This window comes from Triturus cristatus, chromosome 1_2 (genome assembly GCF_964204655.1).
Source record: "Triturus cristatus chromosome 1_2, aTriCri1.1, whole genome shotgun sequence".
Taxonomy (NCBI): domain Eukaryota; kingdom Metazoa; phylum Chordata; class Amphibia; order Caudata; family Salamandridae; genus Triturus; species Triturus cristatus.
In genome coordinates this window covers 543,706,142-543,724,778 of record NC_140580.1, presented here as the reverse complement: position 1 = coordinate 543,724,778, position 18,637 = coordinate 543,706,142, and the positions used below count along the sequence as shown (strand labels likewise).

Below are 18,637 nucleotides of genomic sequence, written 5' to 3'. Positions count from 1 at the left end.
GACTTCCTATCAAAAACCTTACGGAGTCTTGCGGGAAGCAGCAGTGAGTATGACATGTTCAATTGACAAAGCTTTTGCTTAACTGGCAGGAAAGACCCACGTTGTCGCTGAACTTTTATTGTGTAGTCAGGGGAAGAACAGGACCTTGGTATTCTCGAACTTGACCTCATCTAATTTCCTTGTTTCCCACAGGATCAAGTCTCAATCTTTGAAGTGCAGCAATTTAAAGAGGAGTGGACGTGCTCTGGCACCGGCTTCCTACCCGGGATGCGGTGCGCTCTTTCAGTGGTAAAGAACGGGGAGAATGTGGTAGATGGTAGTATGGACTTGAGCCAGTGCTCCATGAATGTTGCCACATCTTGACCTTCCGCTCCTTCCGGCAGCCCAACCAGACGTATGTTATTCCTCCCGGAATGGCCTTCCATGTCATCCTCGAGATATCTTATTCTGGCCTCAAACAAATTTTGTTGCTTCTCCTGAAATTCTGTGGCTGTGTTCAGTTCTGCTATGTCTTGCTCCACAGCTGTAACACGTTCCTTAAGTTTCCAGTCGGCAGCGTGTAACAATGTAAGATCCAATGCACCTTTATCCATCTTGGCTTCCATCGACTCTCTAGATTGTTCTATTGCATTCAGGATAGCGTCAAATCGGTCGTCTGGGGGCTTCGGCATCTCTGATGATTGTGACGATAACTGCCCTAGCAGCCAACAAACGTCCACCAGGCTCAGTGATCATGGTCCCACCAGGAACTAACCCACATGCTCCAGGATCGCCACACTGAAAACGTTTTTTGCGGTCTTCTCCTATTCCACTGCAGTAGGCCAACCCGGATCTCCTCCACTGCCGGGAATCGTATCCAGTAAATAGTGGTCCCCGCCGTCACTGCGGCCAGTCGCTGCTTTGCTCCGCTTCCTTTATTTCCCAGTTGTTGTCAGGCAGGGTTATCCCGACTCACCACTTGCTCCACAGTCCGATGAGGGCAGCCTTCCGATCAGCATAGAGGGCAGCGCCTAGGCCACTTCTGCTCTGCGTAGATCTATCTCGGGCCTCCGGTGTGCCCCCCCTTCTAGTTTCAAGTGTATCGCGGGGTCCACCCCTGCCCTCCGCATAGGTCTTCAGCCCACAACTCAGCCGGCACCTCTGCAGTTGCTACCTTTCCCTCGTGGATGGGCCAGCCCGGTGCTTCCCATCTGTCTGGGCCACTTCCGTGCTCTCCGCCGCCAGCGCCGCCTGTCTCGTGTGCCTGCAGGGATTGACGCTCTTGGACTCCTATATGCCCCGCTCCAGAGTCTGGCAGCGTGATGCTTGCCACGGTGCTGCTCCTACCATCTCCAAGGCTACAAGTTGGGTGTCTCGCAGGCACAGCCCAGGGCGCATCTTCCCTGTCTCAGCGCATCACCCGACTTTGGTGCCCACATCAGTGTTTCTCCAGCGAGATCAGCGCTTCTGCAGTCACCCGGGATTCCGCCAGACCCTTGGACTCCGTTCTGTGGCAGGAAAACCTACAGGTATTGGAGAAATATGCCAAATTAGGGGGATGAATGGCGGAGCAAAATCAGTGCGCGTCCGCCATGTTGCCCCTGCAGGCCACGCCCCCTGACATCTTGTGTTCTGTTGTGTTTTTGTCATCCTAAAAGATTACACTGTTAAACATCAACTTTGCTAGGAGTATGAGGTCATTGAAGCCTTCTGACTTGTCTCTCTTGACTTCCGACGTGTTTTGACCCATACACCCCCATGTGTTCCCCAGCTACTGACCAAATTAAAACCACAGACATCTAGAGCTCCAAGGTCTGTTAACACCCACATGCCAGGCCCACATGTACCAAGGTTTGTTCTTGAACAGTTTCTTAAGTCTGAAGTAATATCCAGAAAACAGATTTCATGAAAAGGCAGATAAGTAAAGATGAGCTGTTTCCCGGTAGTACACCATCCTTACATATTTTAGAGTGTACTCACCAGAAGCTCTTAATGTGTGCCATTTATTTTCGTTGTCAAGTAAGGGAAAGGTGTCTGGTGATTGAGACTAATGGAACAGATCTCTTCACACAGGTGACATGGACTACTATGCCAACTTGTGCGTTTAACATTTTGCCACTGTTTATATGCCATACACAGAAAACTAGAGTTAATTTGCAGTTCACTCTTGTCTCCTGGGCGAATTCTAGAGAGCTGTAAAATTAAGCAGTAATTTATAGTGTCAAGAGCAAGGAGATACCAGATTGCCCCTAAGAGCAATGAAAATGTTTTCCCAATGCCCTCGCTGCAGGAAGTTCCCTGCAAAGTGTGCAAAACATTCTTGTGCTGGCCTTGGTAAGCTGGATTCTGGTAACAGTAGTAACCCTGGGGGAACAAGCGACAAAGTTTGGGAGTGTGATGTAGTGAACTGTATGCTTGGGTTGGCCATTCAAATAAATAAATCACAAAAACCTTGTCCAATACATCTTCTGATTATGGACATGCAGGCAGCGTCTCCTCTTCCGCCACCTTGGATGGAATCACTTTTAATTTCTTCAAGGGACACCCTGGAGGGTATTAAAACAGTAGATTTGGACCGCTGATCCTTTTTGAATAGAAGTCGGAATGCAAGAAATCCTAGAGATAAAAAGTGCAAGCATTCTAGATATATCAAGTTACTGCGCCCATTCATTTTTTACATGTCCTGAGGCAAATCAATGCAGGCACATTAAGCATAAGCCCGGTGATGAGAATCATCAGCGGGGCAGGTGGATCTGATGGAGGAGGGGGGAAATGTGTACAGAGATTGTGAAGAGTCGTTTCAGTTGTAGGTGCTGAGACACCAGATCACTGAACTAAAGCAGACAGTGGAACAGCCTTAGCATTTTATATTTTTTGTGTAAAGGTGCATTCGCAATGTGTTTGACGTCTGGTCTATTCTATAGGTGAGGGATTGACCTAATAATATGGGGACGCGCGCTGCGGGTTTACTTGCCTGGGACCACCGCTCAAGTGTGGGAGACAGCTTCCCTCGCGCCACTTTGCATCCCTGCCGTGAAGGCAACGGCCGACACCGCAGTTTCCCGACTCCATCAGCCGTGAGGGGAACGGTTTGCGGGAAACCACAATACCTAGCATCCCTTGCCTGTCGCCTGCCTCTGACGCTACCTAGCGTGCCAGGAGGCGCTACATTTGCGACCTCAGCCGCCCGCAGCGCGTGACGCGCGCTGGCTGCGCACGGGCAAAGCCCAGGCCAAGGGCGGGCCCATCCGCGCCAGTCAGAGGCCGGAGGAGGCTGGGCTGGGCCACCCCTCTAAGTCATTGAAGGAGAACTGGTCTGATCCCGGGTGAGGAAGCCCGCAAGCCTTTATTAAGGTCAGTGACTTAACCTCTTGAGTGCCCATGACGAGATGGTCTCGTCATGGGCCGCGGTTGCGCTGTGCCCATGACGAGACTATCTCGTCATGAGCCCCGCCCGCTAATTAAACGCCCGGCACAGGGCGTGGAAAGGGCGGGGCACTCAAGGGGTTAAGACCCTTTGTTTACCTCTGCCTGGCGACCAAATTGAGTCTTTAGCAAATATGGGACGGCGAGCCGGGGTGGGAAAGCCAAATGTCACCCCAGTACAGCCGGCTACTTCCATACAACAGACAACAATAGATCGCATGCTCCAGAGAGCCATTGGCGTAGTCGCAAATGAGATCGAACTAACGGAAAGGCGGCTATCTCTTACACCTAACCTTGCTGCACCCTTAAGCTCACTTGACCTAACAAATTCGCCCTCACCATGGACAAGGAACTTGCCTCAAGTGATGCAGGACCTTCTACAGAAAGTAGGATGGACGTTACACACCTTGGGGGGGCCGCCCAAAAAAAGGGAAAGCCAGAGTTATCATACCAAAAGGGCCCAAAAAAAAACCTCTGTCCCCCGAGACCCCGATTCCCTCAAGGGCTAACGGCCATTGCCCCACAATGAATGAAGGCCTAGAACAGCCAGTATGGGTTACGGACATGGTTGTAGACCTGCAGGTCCAAGTTAGGACCATAGTGAGGGATGAATTAAAAAATCTATCGGATCGTGTTGACAAACTTGCAAAATTAGTAGAACGTTGGGTTGATCGGACTGAGGTGATTTTGAAAGAAAGGATACCAGCCAACACATTGTCACACTCAAGACCCGGCACTCAAGTCAACATCGCCCCTCCCAATAAAACAACCCAATCAAATCGGGAGAAGGAGGGCAGGCAACATTGTAGCCCTAAAGGGGTGAAGAAATGCAATGCTATACAGGACCAGGAGCCTAGGCAGGGAGCTCAGAAGGAAAAGATTAATGCTGGAGGGGCTATAGGGCCCTCAGAAAGCCCCTCCACTGGCACAAGGGGCAGACCCACAAGTAGGCAAGAGGAGGGTCCCCAACAGGTAGGGACAGCCCTCCCATGTATCAATCTACCCCCAGCCTCAATCCCATATGTTGTTATTTTAATGGGAGTTCCAGAATTAAAGAAAGGCATTAGGGAAACCTACCCTGAGCTGAAAAACAAATGGATCCACTGGTTAACCAACAATAAACAGTTCTCCACAAGAGACATAAACAAAATCATTATGATCCATAGGGTGGGACGGGTAGGCTGGAGACCCAAAGACACTTCTGGTGACTGTGTCGTCATTAACTTTAGGAATAGGGGGATTGTTAATCATCTCTTAGACCACCATCTAGCTAGATTTGGGAGTTCTGTCAACCTATTTCCCCTAGGTTATTTTTATACTCTGCATCTGCACCCACAACAGTTTAGAGGAGTTTATTATCCAAAGTGGGCAATGAACCAGAATATCCAACCCCTTACTCCCTTGCAGCCCCAAATACCTCCATTATATTTTAATATCCCAGTGAATAACAGGTTCAGTCCTCTTGAGGCAGTTGACTGACTAACGGAAGTGGCAGCCCCCACTCAAGACAAAGCCCAACCCTGTAAGTGCACCACTAAGATAGATGGGACTGTTCAGCGGAGTGACCCTCTAACATTTCACAAGGTCATAGAGCACCCCTCAGAGGCAGGAAAAAGTAACTCATCCAAGGACAAACTGAATCAGGATGATGAAGATACACTGAACAAAGATAAACCCATTGCAGTCACGCACTTAAATAAAACGGCAACAAGTGATGGTAAACTATCCCTTGTAAGTTGAAATATATCCAACGCAAATATTAACTCAAATCCCCCCCCTGCAAGTAGAGTCTGTCTTAGACAGCATATCCCTTGACCCTTCCACAAATGCTGTCCCAAGGTACTCCCCAAGTTTGAAGATACTTTCCTGGAACTTAGCAGGCTTACCATCTAAACTGGAGAACCCCGAATGGAGACTTTTCATTAAACAGTATGAAATCTGCATGTTCCAGGAAACTTGGTACAGAGACGATTTGAGCAGGCAGGGGTTTGCCGTTTTTTTAATATTCCAGCGACACACGCGGGGAAAGGTAGACCCTCAGGTGGGTTAGCGACATGGGTTGGTGTCCATTTAGGTTGTGAGGCCAGACATATCGAGAGTTCCTCCCGTGACATCCTTTGTGTACTCTTAACAACTCCGTCAAAACAAAGCATCCTGCTCATAAATCTCTATTCACGCCCGACCCCTCGGGGCCAGGAGTCCACTACCTTGGAACAACTCAACACCCTTCTTCCTACTTTTCCATCACACTGGGGTATAATCATTGATGGTGACTTTAATAGCCAATTCGAGCCGCTCGATGGTCTGTCAGGGGGACAAATAGAGGAGGAGGACCAATACTGGCTAATTACCGATCCCAATATTCCGCCAGCAAGGGCTTGGACCCCATTAGCACTCCGGATTCAAGCTCTAACACTGAATTTTTCCTTGAGAGCATGCAACGGACGCACTAGATCAGATAGCCTGGGAAACCACACCTATAACAGACCAGGTCACACCTCAATAATTGACTATATAATGCTAGACCTGCAGTCCTGGCATAAGGTGCTAGATTTTAAAATCATCCCGCGCCATGACAGCGATCATAATGCTCTCATCTTAGAAATTGTTTCTCCATGTACTATTACGACCCACGTCGACCCCCAGACACCAGTGCAAAGCCTGACACAGATCAATGGTGGGAGAAGAGTTCGCTGGGCCAAAATTTCCCAATCATAAGATAAAATGGCCAAACTTTAACAACTAGTAGTCCCTTATCTTTTAATTACTCCCCAACTTTAAGTCGACCACGGAACACCAAACTCTCTCCCCAAGATATCACAAAATCATCATGATGTGGTTGGCATCCTGGCCAGTTTTTTTTACCAAAACAAAAACCAGAGAATACCCAAAATGCCTAAACATAAATGGTTCAACGCCAATGGCCGAGCTGCTATAACTCAATTATTAACTGCCATCAAAAGTAGCGATAATGATAGAATCAAGAAAGCCAGATCTGCATACAAAAGTGTTATAACTAAAGCTAAACAACACTGGGAAGCCCAAAAATGGGAAGATCTCAGAAACACATTAATCACCTATGATATGAGGTCCTTCTGGAACATCTTAAATAACGATTCTAAGGCTGGCAAATCGGCTATTGAACCTAACATCGATGAATCTGTTTGGAGAGCACATTTTGAAACCCTTTATAGAAGGGACGAGGGAGCTGAAGAAAGAAATGCCAGGGCCCTGGCGTACCCAAGCTTAACGCAGGAAGTCGCCCCCTCAATCTTGGTAAGAGAAACCACTGACGCACTAAGGAAGATCCTACCTGCAAAAGCGGCAGGTCTGGATAGAATCCCTTGTGATCTCTACCGATCAGAACCCACTATATGGGCACCTTACTTGGCTATGTTTAATGCCCTATTACAAGGCCAATGCAAGCGCCGAGATGCCCAAGGGTAAGTCGAGCGCTATATAAGAACACACACACATACATACATACATACATACATACATGGCAATCCCCAATACTTGGGCGGGAGCCAAAATTTATTTATTTATTTAGCGATTTGTATAGCGCCTGGTGACCCCAGGGCATCCCCGCGCTGTAAGAAGGTTGTTATCCATTGAGGGAAGGGAAGGGAGGAGGGACATTTATTTCGGCAATAGGTGCGTTTTCAGTTTTTTGCGAAAAACCAGGTAACTGGATTCCAGTCTGAGGGTGCGTGGGAGGGAGTTCCATCCCGTGGCCGCTTGAACCGAGAATCGTCGTCCTCCTGTGCGTGTCCTTTTGAATTTGGGGATGTTGGCTAAGTGCTCATTCTCCGAACGGAGGGATCTGGATGCTTTGTAGGGGGTGACCAAGCTGCTGAGGATCGCAGGGCCAGATCCGTTGATCAGTTTGTGTGTCGTGCACATGGCTTTGAATTCCACCCTTTGGCGCACAGGGAGCCAGTGCAGGGCCTTGAGGGCTGGTTTTGCTGACACTCTCGAGGGAAGGTTCATGAGCAGACGTGCCGCAGCGTTCTGTGTCCGCTGCAGTCTCATCAAGGTGGCCTCTGGGGCTCCCAGGTAGACCATATTGCTATAATCCAGACGGGACAATACTAGTCCCTGGATAAGGAGTTTCCTGGAAGCAGGTGGTAGTAAGGGGAGAATCTTACGGATAGTGCGCATGAGCCAATCAGGTGCCCGCAGTTTTGGCCGCTTGCGTCTTCATGGTGAGCTCAGGTTCGAGCCATACTCCAAGGGTCTTGATTTCACGCTTCGGGGAGGGGATTTCTCCGAACACGTCAGGCCAGACTGTTGGGGGAATGGTCGCCCATTGTTTTCCCAGGAGCATCACTTCAGTCTTAGACCCATTTAGTTTTAATGATGAATCACTCATCCAGCTGTGGATTTGTGTGAGACAGTTAGCCAGGATCTCTGGGTGGTCGACTAGTTGGGATAAGGAGACGACCAGTTGAGTGTCATCAGCGTAGCTTACCATTTTTATGTCAAATGGTGTCACCACGTCTTCAAGAGGGGCCATATATGCATTAAAAAGCGTCGGGCTCAGGGAAGATCCCTGAGGGACCCCGCTTGTGAGGGGGAGGGTGGATGAGTGGTAATTGCCGTCCCATACCTGGAACGTGCGTCCGGTGAGGAAGGATTCTATCCAGCTGAGTGCCGTCCCGGTGATCCCTGCTGCCGCGAGTCGATGGAGAAGGACACGATGGTTGACTGTGTCGAAGGCTGCGCTGAGATCCAGGAGGATCACTGCCACTGACCCTCCTGAATCCAGTATGCGCCTTGCCTCCTCGATGACGGCGAGGAGGGCAGTATCTGTGCCATGACCCGGGCGAAATCCAGTTTGGGATTCCCGTAGGACGTTGTTTGTTTCAAAGAACTGGGACAATTGTCCGTTGACCAGTTTCTCAGCTACCTTGCTGATTGCCGGGAGGAGTGATATTGGTCGGTAGTTTGCCATATCTGCTGGATCGAGCTGGGGTTTTTTAAGGAGTGCTTTTACCACCGCGCTCTTCCAGCTGGCAGGAACAGATCCCTGGGCAAGTGAGCTGTTAATGAGCTCCATGACCGTGGGGACGATGACAGGGGCCACGGTTTTGAGGAATCTAATCTAAAATAATACCAATTTTTAAAAAGGGCTCCCCATTCTTGCCCGCTAACTACCGCCCGATTAGTCTTATTGACGTCGGGCAGAAAATCTTTGCCAGAGTCCTACTGGGGTGCCTACAAACCTGGATGGATGAACATAATATCCTAACCTCCCTCCAAGCCGGGATTCGGGCTAGGACATCTACGATTGACCAACTATTTAGGCTGCAGCTGATTTATTGGAAAACTGTTTTAATTGAGGGAGGCAGTCTTTACCTTATTTTTGTAGACTTAAAATCTGCCTTCGACCTGGTCCCGAGGGAAAAATTATGGGTAATCTTAAGAGGTATGGGAGTCCCTGATTACCTGTGTCATCAGATAGAACGTCTCCATGAGGGCAATTATGCTCGTATCAGATATGGAAAGAATGGAGTACTCTCAGCCCCCTTGCCCGTGGAAAGAGGGTTCGACAGGGTTGTGTCCTGGCACCCACCCTCTTTTCCCTCTACATCAATGGGTTAATAGATTTTCTGAGTGGTGGGGAAAACATCGACGCCCCCAGACTAGCGCAGCGAAAGATCCCGGCCCTGATGTTTGCGGATGATACGCTTCTCCTCGCAAAGTCCCCGACGGGAATCCAGAGGACCCTTAACAACTTTAGCGACTCCTGCAAACTTCGGGGTCTGGAAATTAACCTGCAAAAAACTAAGTATATGGCCTTTAATGTAGGTAGATCCTCTCGCCCCAACCCTTGCTTGGACGGCAGACCCCTTGAACGAGTAAACATTTTTGATTATTTGGGTCTGACTTTGACCGAGAAAATTGACGGGGCGCCCAAATAAACAAAGCAGGGCTGAAACTCATGCAAACAATGGGGAGTATCCTAAAATTGTACAGGAACTGTTCCAAAAAAAACACTTAGCCCAGTACTAGAAATCTATAAGGTGCAGGCCAGGCCCACTGCCCTCTATGGAGCAGAACTCTGGGGTCATTATGTAGTGAGCCCCTTAACCCGAATAGAGAACATCTTCATCTGACAACTTTTGAGCCTTCCCAATAGTACCCCACTAACCCCCCCTCCACTTAGATCTTGGGGTTAGGCCAATAGCGGAAGAGGTGGCCCTTAGGCCCCTCCTCTACTGGTGCCGTCTCTGGAGTACCCCGGAGCTAGCTGCCTACAGGGACGAATACATTTTTTGTATTATTATTTTTTTTTTTAAGTATATATATTTTTTTTAATTATTATTTTTTTATTTTATTTATTGGTCATTTTCAATAAAGCATACAAAAAGACAAAGTGCAATGAAATACAATACAGAGTGCAAAGACAAGGCGCCATACAGTACATGATGAGGGCATCAAATCCATTAGGGACGAACTAATTGACGTCATGGGCATGCGTGGCTCAGGGAGGATACCTTGGCTGACCACCATTAGGAACATCTGTGAGGGCTTGGGGAGGGGCGATCTACGGTACAATGCGGAGGTCACGTCTTTATCAACTGCAAGAAAGTCCCTGTTGGAGAGTTACAGAGAGGACAAGCTCAATGAGCTTGAGCGAAGACCCACCACTGGCCGTTTGACAGTGGAATTCCTGGCAATAAAAAATAGGTATAAACTAGGATCGGTCCTGGATGTTATACAGCCTTTACTCGCTAAAAAAAACTTTGTTCAGTTTAGGCATGGAGTCCTCCCGCTACGCACCTTTTCCCGAAACTGGGAGGGGACTCCAAATAGGGGCTGCCCTGCCCGTAAATGCCCTGATGAATCAGAGTTGCACGTGTTATTCTTTTGCAAGGGGTACATAAAGGCCAGAAAACGTTGGTTAATCCAAACATGCAGAAACCTGGGAACACGCCGCTGCTCTGAAGCGTACAGGATTTTTAAAACTAATATGCATCTGCCCATTGGTTATTCCATCTCACATTTTCTATTCAATATGTGGTGCACCCGAAGGGCCATTCTTAAACTATCGACCCAGTAAATTGGCAAGCCAGGAATTGTATGAATGAGTTGTATAATGCATCTCTCTGTTTTTTTTATTTAGGGACATGGTGCGGCCTTATCATTGATTGTGTTGTATTAACCACTTTTTAAATTTCACCTTTTAAATTTTGTACATATTTAATGAAGTCAATGTATTTTTATTGGCTGTTCTTAATGTTGCTTTTATGGCATTTGAATGCCGAAATAAAGTTTGATGATGATGGTATATTTAGAAATATCACTTTTTGGGGGCAGCATTTGTATGTGGGTGAATCTGTTGTTTTGTCATTTGTAGGCACTGGCTGACCCGCGTCCTGCTACCCTCTGCTCACTCGCCTGATGGAGATGGGCTTGTCTGGAGCACACCTCCCTGCATCTCGTCCAAGCCAGCATCCATTTTAGCGATCTGATGGCGTCAAGGATGTGAAAGCGGATGAGCTCCGGCCGCTCTCGCAGCGGGTTTTAAAACATTGCCTCGGAAATCCTTTTCCGGCATGAAGCTGGTTTTGGTGCCACTGCAGTGTTGTGAAATAAGCAAGGCTGCTTATGTCTCTAAATTCGAAGTCATTGAAAAAATCATGTGTTATTTGTACATCCGTGCGCAGGACCGAGTTATCTGTCGTTATTTCCTTATAAAGGTGAACGTTAACCCTTGCGACGTAGGACGACGGAGTAGCCTGCCACAAGGGGGCTAAGTACTGAAAGAGAAAACGACACAAAACAGTACTCCGAGGGCCTGGAAAATGCACCACCACCACCTACACCATTTTATGTCTTATAAACATGATCATCGTGGGTTGTTACAAGTGCGAATGTGTGAACGAAAAGCACCTTTTCATTGCCAGTCTTTAAAGCATTGTTTTATACTTTAAATAGTTTTATTTCGGGTGAAAGAGTAGTTTGGATAGTCCTTGTAGATTAGATATACTTTATGTAAATACCCTGGGAGGGTTAATTAATTTGTACTTTTATCGCATAAATCAGATTTTTCATTTGAAATCCAGGTCAACAAGTATGTTACACACATCCACTGAGATGTATTCTTTTTCTAATGAACCTCCTTAATTTAGAAATGATCTAACAAACGAGGTTTTATTCTGTATCAGAAGAGAGAGCTATTTTGTTTTCATCCGTGAAATGCACTGAAGACGCGCTTTAGCATAGAGTCCCTGTTGTTAGCCGTCTCCCTGCACTCCAAATATGAGACTCCTGAGCCAGCGGGCACCAGTTGCAGGACAGCTCTTTATAAACTGTCACTAGTCAACCAGCAGTCTGCTCGCCCTGCCATGTCACCGATGGGGTTTTTAATTGCAAATTACTTTCTGAGTATTGCTTTCTCCATTTGCTGGTTTAGCTGCTGTCTGCTGATGATACGGACTCTTGGAAGTGACATGGTTTGGAGTCCCCGGGTGTCTCCTCACGTCTGTGCGGATGATGCTCTGCCCCGAAGTGGGAGCATCTGATTGGTGGTTTCTTCTCCTGCGCATCTATTGCCTGTTGAGTGGGTGCTAGGGAGCGCCTGGCAGTAGACTTTCGCTGCTCCATTACCACCTGGCACTCCATTCATGACTTTTTGTCAATCAGGAAATCCTAAACTGCATAATTTTTCTTAATATTCCTATCTTTATCTGGTGTTGCGTGTACTTGTATCTTATACAGTGAACGTCAGCCATGAAATGGGAGTAGCTGGCCATCAGAAATGGACTGACACCAGTTTAGCTTTGTTGGGAAATACATTAATGGAAAGTTAGATTTGATAGGTGCTCCTACAGATGGTAATATGTCTAGAAACCAAGCATTTCTACCTTCCCCCAGTGATTGAAAATGGCAAACGTGCCCACTCTTTTGTGCAGGCAAATACATTCTGCTGTAGATAGGAATACTGCCATACCTGCACACCACTGTGTAAGACAGCTGCGTGGATGATGACGCTGAAGTAGCTGCCAGATCTAAAGGGTGAGTCGCCATAACCTTTGCTATTGTTGCTGCCACCTCCATCTTGAAGCAACTGCTATGGTATTAAATACAAAATGGGATATTCGATTAATGATGTCTGAAAAGGGACTTCATCTGCCATTCCACCCTTCCTAATTCCAATGGACTTGTGCTTACCATATATGGTAGGCAAGCACTGAGTTCTCGGTGTCGAGTCCTCTCTATTGTATATTGAGAGCAGTTCACCTCACCTGCACCATAGCTCTGAAAAGATGTGTTCTTAACGCTAAAAGACATTCCAGCTGTACTCGTCTGTGAAGAGTGATGTGCTCTTGGACATCAGTGTTACTTACACTAAAGTACCATCTCCTATGTTTCTCTTAAAATGTTTCCAATCATTTTGCTTCACACAAGCTTTTGCTGACTAGTACTTTTAGCTTTTGAATAGGTAAAGTATAATTGATCATGTAAGGACCTATAGTGGGTGACATTGTCTGAGGTGAATGTAAAATTGTAAACTAGACATTCTAAATGATGCTAGCATTAGTTTGGGATGTAAAGCTCAGTTCTTCCGTGACACATGTGCTTCCTCTAGAGTTGCTATTTCTTAGACAACAAAGTACTTACTACAGTAAATTATCTTTTCTGTACTGCAGTACCCCATTTTGATTATTTGTGTATTTATTTTATAGTGTATACCAGTATGGCTTGTGGACCATGCATTTGGCAAGACCATCACAGGAAAAGTAAAGAACTAATTAATAGTGCAGACAGTCACACGTAATGGGAAAAATTGGTGCATGCAGCAGAATGTCATTGGTGAAAGCCTTTGCACGCAGAATCAGTCAGGTATTTGGGAGAATACGATTGGGCAATGTCTTTTTCAAAGTCAGATATGGTTGTAGTGGCATAGAAGGCAGAAGAAAGTTCTGTAGGTACAGTTGTTTGGTGAACACCAGGTCTGCATGTCTTATAAAGCCCTTAATGTCGTTAGCATTCATGTACTAAAGGATCAGAACTGTCTGATTGGATGTTGACCGCGATTTGAGCGCCCAAGCAGCACCGACTTCGAAGATCCTGGCTAATGTATTAAGTCACTTCTAAACTGGGAAACAGCTAAGACCACTAACAATGGAAAGAAGCGAACTCTGGATTGTCAATCAGTGGTTGCTTTCACTGTATTGTTGTAGAGACCCTTCTTTTTTTCTTTGGGAGAGACTCACTTATTGGATGTTATGACCTACCGGCCATAGGTAATCGTGTCATAGACCACGGTCTGGAGTTAGTAGGAGAAATGAAGGAGTTCTCTGCCCTAGGGTCACTCATTCAGACATTGAAAACCAAGCTGATCATTTTGGCAAGGGATAGAGTGTAGCTGAGATAAATCCGGCGACTTTTCATTTTGTTCCTTGCTGGATAAATAATAATAATAAGGGAGTTTTATAAAGCGCTTGGTTACGCTCAGATGGCGTGTCCCCGCGCTAAAACAGAAGAACTCCCGCAGACTAGAACGTAAAGTCTGCACAGGTTACCGTGTATATAGGTATGTTTTTAGCTTCCTCCTGAAGCTAGGTTCAGATGACTCCAGACGGAGGTCCAAAGGTAGGGCATTCCAGCTCTTTGCCACCAGGTAGCCGAAAGATCTACCTCCCACGCGAGCCCGCCTTATCCTCGGGACCTTTAAAAGGCCTCCATGGGAGGAGCGAAGGGCGTGCGTGGGTACGTACCTGGTGATCAGGTTCTGGAGCGGTGTTGGAGCCTTCCCAGTAAGGATGCGGTGGCAGGTAGAGAGGGCCTTAAACTCGACCCTACTCCTCACTGGCAACCAGTGAAGAGTCCGAAGGGCAGTTTTGGAGGCCTATCTTTTGGGAAATTTTAGAATGAGGCGGGCTGCCGCATTCTGCAACACCTGAAGGCGATTTATTGCCTTGCTGGTTGCTCCCAGGTACAGCAAGTTGCCATAATCCAGGCGTGATGTCACGAGGGCGTGCACCAGCGTTCTACGGGCTGACATAGGAAGGAGATCTAAGACCTTCCGTAGACTTTTCAGAACGCTGAAGCAGACACCCGCCACACGTCCTATCTGAGGTCCAAAGGACAGGTCAGCATCAAGCCAGACTCCAAGGTTCCGAACTTCTTGACAGGGTGTTGGAACCTCACCTAAGCATGGATGCCACCACGCCGACGACCAGATAGATGGGTTCCCCCCCACTACGAGCACCTCGGTCTTGCTGCCATTTAGTTTGAGGCAGTTGGTGGACATCCAGGCTGCAAGGTCTTGCATGCAGACTCTGAAACTGTCCACCGCAAGACCGGGCACTCGCGAGAGGGAGATAACCAGCTGCGTGTCGTCGGCGTAGGACACTATGTGCAGACCATGGCCCTCAGCAATGGGGGCCACTGGGGAGACATATAGATTAAATAGGGTGGGGCTCAGTGACGATCCCTGGGGTACGCCCTGGTCCAATCCAATATCCCTGGAATAACATTCGCCCTGGCGGACCTGAAAGCTTCTCCCCGTCAGGAAGGACTGGATCCATGCGAGTGCAGCTCCAGATATCCCTCCACTATTCAGACACTGTAGCAAGGTGGTATGAGCTACAGTGTTGAATGCTGCACTCAGGTCCAATAGGATGAGGGCCATAGTATGACCCTCATCCACCCCCTGGCGTAGGGTCTCCACAGCCATCAGAAGCGCTGATTCCGTTGAGTGGCGGGGACGGAAACCAAACTGGGTATCGTGTAGTAGGGCAACCTCTTCCACGAAATCCATCAGTTGCAGGTTTACCGTTTTTTCCGCCACTTTAGCCAGGTAGCTAATAATTTCCCACTGGATAGCTGAGAAGGATACACCATTTATTTTCGCTTTTATAGAGTTAAATTTGACACTGCTATGCAACTTGTGAGAATTGAAATGGACTGAATTACAGAGATGAAGCGGCCTGAGTGTTTCAGTCACTCTTTATAGCTCTTTCACTTACTGCTGGCAATGACGTCTACTGCTGGGAGTAGGTCTCTTGGTGGCTGTGCGGTGATGTCAGCCTGTAAGCCGCATGGCAGTTTCTAAATATGATTGTTGTTTGGGAAAATGCTTTGCGATAGGTTTCGTTTCATGTAAAACCAAACTAAATAAAAGACAGCACAACAAATAAGCACATTTATCTAGCAGCTGAAAGTCCTCAAATTCCTATACTGTATTGATACTCTGTTTTGATTTGCTGCCCCAGTCCAAAATAAAACAACCAGTGTGAATATAGGAGGTTATGAGTTTGACTGACATTCTTTAATCCTCAAAAAATAAAACAATAACGTGATTTCCAATAATTTGGGGCGCCTCTGTAGTCACAGCCCTTACCATCAAAAAGAAAGCCCTTTGTAACATGCTCCTTTAAAGTGGGTTATTATTGTATCCTAAACCTTTAACAAAGTGCCTCTGTCCACTGTGAACTACTGATCGCTAATTGCAGTCTCACATCCAGACTCGGTCATCTTTTGGCAAAGTGCATAGACTTGCTAAGTCCTGTGGTTTTACTGACACAGACATGATGCGAAATAGATGAATGCAGTAATGTAAGGTAGGAGTGGCTTATTCTAAAAACCATCACGGCAGATAAGTTGAATGAAATAATCAAGGCTTGTAAACCATCTACTGTGATTTCCCAATGGAGCGGACGATGGCTAGGCGGGCACTGTTGAAAAGTGCCTCCTCAATTGTGATCTCCAGAAGTGGACAAAGTATGCGCACTGTGACTTAGACCAAGTCATCAAAACCTTCTTTTGACCAATGATGACACCACTGGTAACATATCAGGCAGTCACTCCTGCCCTTCTGGTATTTTCAGCCTTGTAGACACAGGTTATAATTAGGGGGACGCAGTTTCAAAGTGTTTTTGGAATATCGTGCATGTTTAATTTGCTCTTCAGTCATGGTTGCAGTCTCTTCTTTGTGTTCTAGTTCTCTAGAATGATTTTGCTTCTCCCATTGTGCATACTTTGGTTGGTGTGATGCTATAGGATTGCTTGCAGCCCTATGGGGTTGGGCCCCATCAGAAGTGTAGTCCGGGTAGGTGACATCTAGACATACAGCATTGACTGAAGGAGGCACAAGATCCAAGCATTTTGGTGCAGTTGCTCTAACCAGGGCTGCTACATCTCATAGTCAACCAAAGAGACATTTTAAGAGACGCCTCTCTACTTAAATTCCTTGTGTAGCCAGTTGGGTGGGAGCGATCCGGGGGTATCAGCCTGCCCGTAAAAAGAACTTAACATCATCCCCATGCTGTTTGCAACCAGACATGCACTTCCTGGTTAGAAATAGAGCCTGGACTTCACGCTGCATTGTCTTTAGTCTCAAAGCATGGAAACGCACACGCTTTGTGCCATGCAGATTTGAGCGAACATTTTCAGAAGAGCCTGTACTTACAGTTTTAGACATTTCTTAACCCATCTAGAGAATGCCAGCATCACCCATAGCCTGTTACAGCATGGCACATCTACGTGCAGGGGAGGGATTCTTTCCACTAGTGACAATGAGCAAGGGGGTGGATGAGGTTACAGCTGTGTTTCTGGGTGCGTTTTTAGAAAGGAATTCGAATTTTGGTTGAAAATCCCAACTCAAAACGATTGTTTTTTAAAAAAATTTAATTAAAATAGAGTGGGAGGGGGCACCTTCTCTACTGTATGAGTAAAAAAGCCACATTGGTGAGGAATGACCTATAAACAGAGTACAACCTGAGTGTAAAGGGGAGGGAGTACCAAAAAGAAATCCGAGTTGCATGTGGTCCTTATTCACGCATCTTCCATGTCCAATATAAAACACATTCAACATTTGGGTGAGCGCATGTGACAAAAAACTTGAAAAGGGCTGGATGTGATCGGGGAAGATTTAGGAAAACCCTGAAGATATACTAAGAGCCCTGGTACACCTGACTCATTTTCGATCACGTTCCCACTTGCTCTCTCCCCTGATGGTGGTCAGTTTTTGATCACTAACATTTTGTTAATGTCCACTTCCCACGCACCCCTTTTTGGAACTTTAAAAGGGCTGCAAGGTGGTATTTCCCCCCTTCCCCCATTGTCCATATGAGCGCAAATCTCCAAAGTGTAATTAATAATTTGCGCATTTATTTGCTAACTTCACATTGTTGATTTTTGCATTTCACTATATCATTTTTTACACTTCTGGTTATGTGAATGGGCTCTGTATGGTTGGGTAACCATCCCTTTTTATTGCCATTCGGTTGCCAACCATCAGGATCTTAATGTAGTTTCAGGAGTCAATCACAGGGTGCATTTCAAATTCCAAACCAAGCGTTCAATTGTGTACCTTAGCACACTGAATATTAGGTTTTGGGAAGTAGCTGGTGTATCAAAGCGCACAGAAACATTGTGAAAGCATCAAGTACTGATTTCATCAATTGCCTTTTGAGGTAGCAGGGTCAGCAACCAACTGGTGTGATAATTACCCCATGCCACAAAATCCAACTCTGCTGAATCGGAATAAAACGGGTACGATCAATACCCAATTACGAGATTTGAGGGAATACTATACAGATCTTACTGCAACAAAATCAGCATATTTCAGTCAATACTGGGAATTTCCCCTCCATAAATACTGGCAGCTTAAACCTGCTGATATTTATCATAACACTCATAATTGAGATATGTGAGGTAACAGGAGGTACTGTATAAGTCGCATTCAACGGGGTTGCTCATAATGAGGGCCTAATTGTCTTCCATATAGTATTCGGAATGGTTCCTGGATTCGGCTTGGCCACCCTGGAGCGGAAAATTAGCATCACTTTACAATTTCAGTCTCCCCACTGCCGTTGTCTCATCTAAGCTTTCTGCATGTTTCTACCAATGTGATTGGTCACAGCGTGACCAATAGGAATGCTTAGATGGGCCGAGGCCTTTAAAAGCATGGGTTCCAGAGAGGTACTAAGGATTCTTTTATTTTGATGGATGTTCAAAAAAAAAAAGTGTGAATCCGGAGAAATGCATTATGGCATCACTTTGCTATGGTAAAATGTAACAAAATAAAGACGGTCCCCAATGAACAAGTGACATTCACAGGTGTTTGTTTTACAATGATTGCTACAGAACCGTCAGCACTATGTCCTCGTTCACAGCCAAGACCTGTCCTGCGAACTAGTTGCGTAATACTCCGTGTACTTTATATATTACATTTGTTGGTTATATTTTTTGTTGTACCCGAAGTTTAAGATGG

The 18,637-nt window shown here is 46.6% G+C and overlaps 1 protein-coding gene across 2 annotated transcripts in view; it reads left to right on the top strand.

The window, feature by feature from the left end:
- Positions 1-15,557, top strand: part of ZDHHC16 (zDHHC palmitoyltransferase 16) — a 212,113-nt gene extending 196,556 nt beyond the window's left edge. Inside the window, exon 10 of one of the 2 annotated variants that reach the window (XM_085606385.1) lies at positions 10,769-15,557. In XM_085606385.1, the coding sequence (XP_085462511.1) occupies positions 10,769-10,883 (115 nt within the window). In that variant the 3' untranslated portion in view covers positions 10,884-15,557. The remainder of the gene's footprint in view (positions 1-10,768) is intronic. The other variant, XM_085606384.1, reaches the window with a different exon arrangement.
- The last annotated feature ends 3,080 nt before the right edge of the window (positions 15,558-18,637 follow it).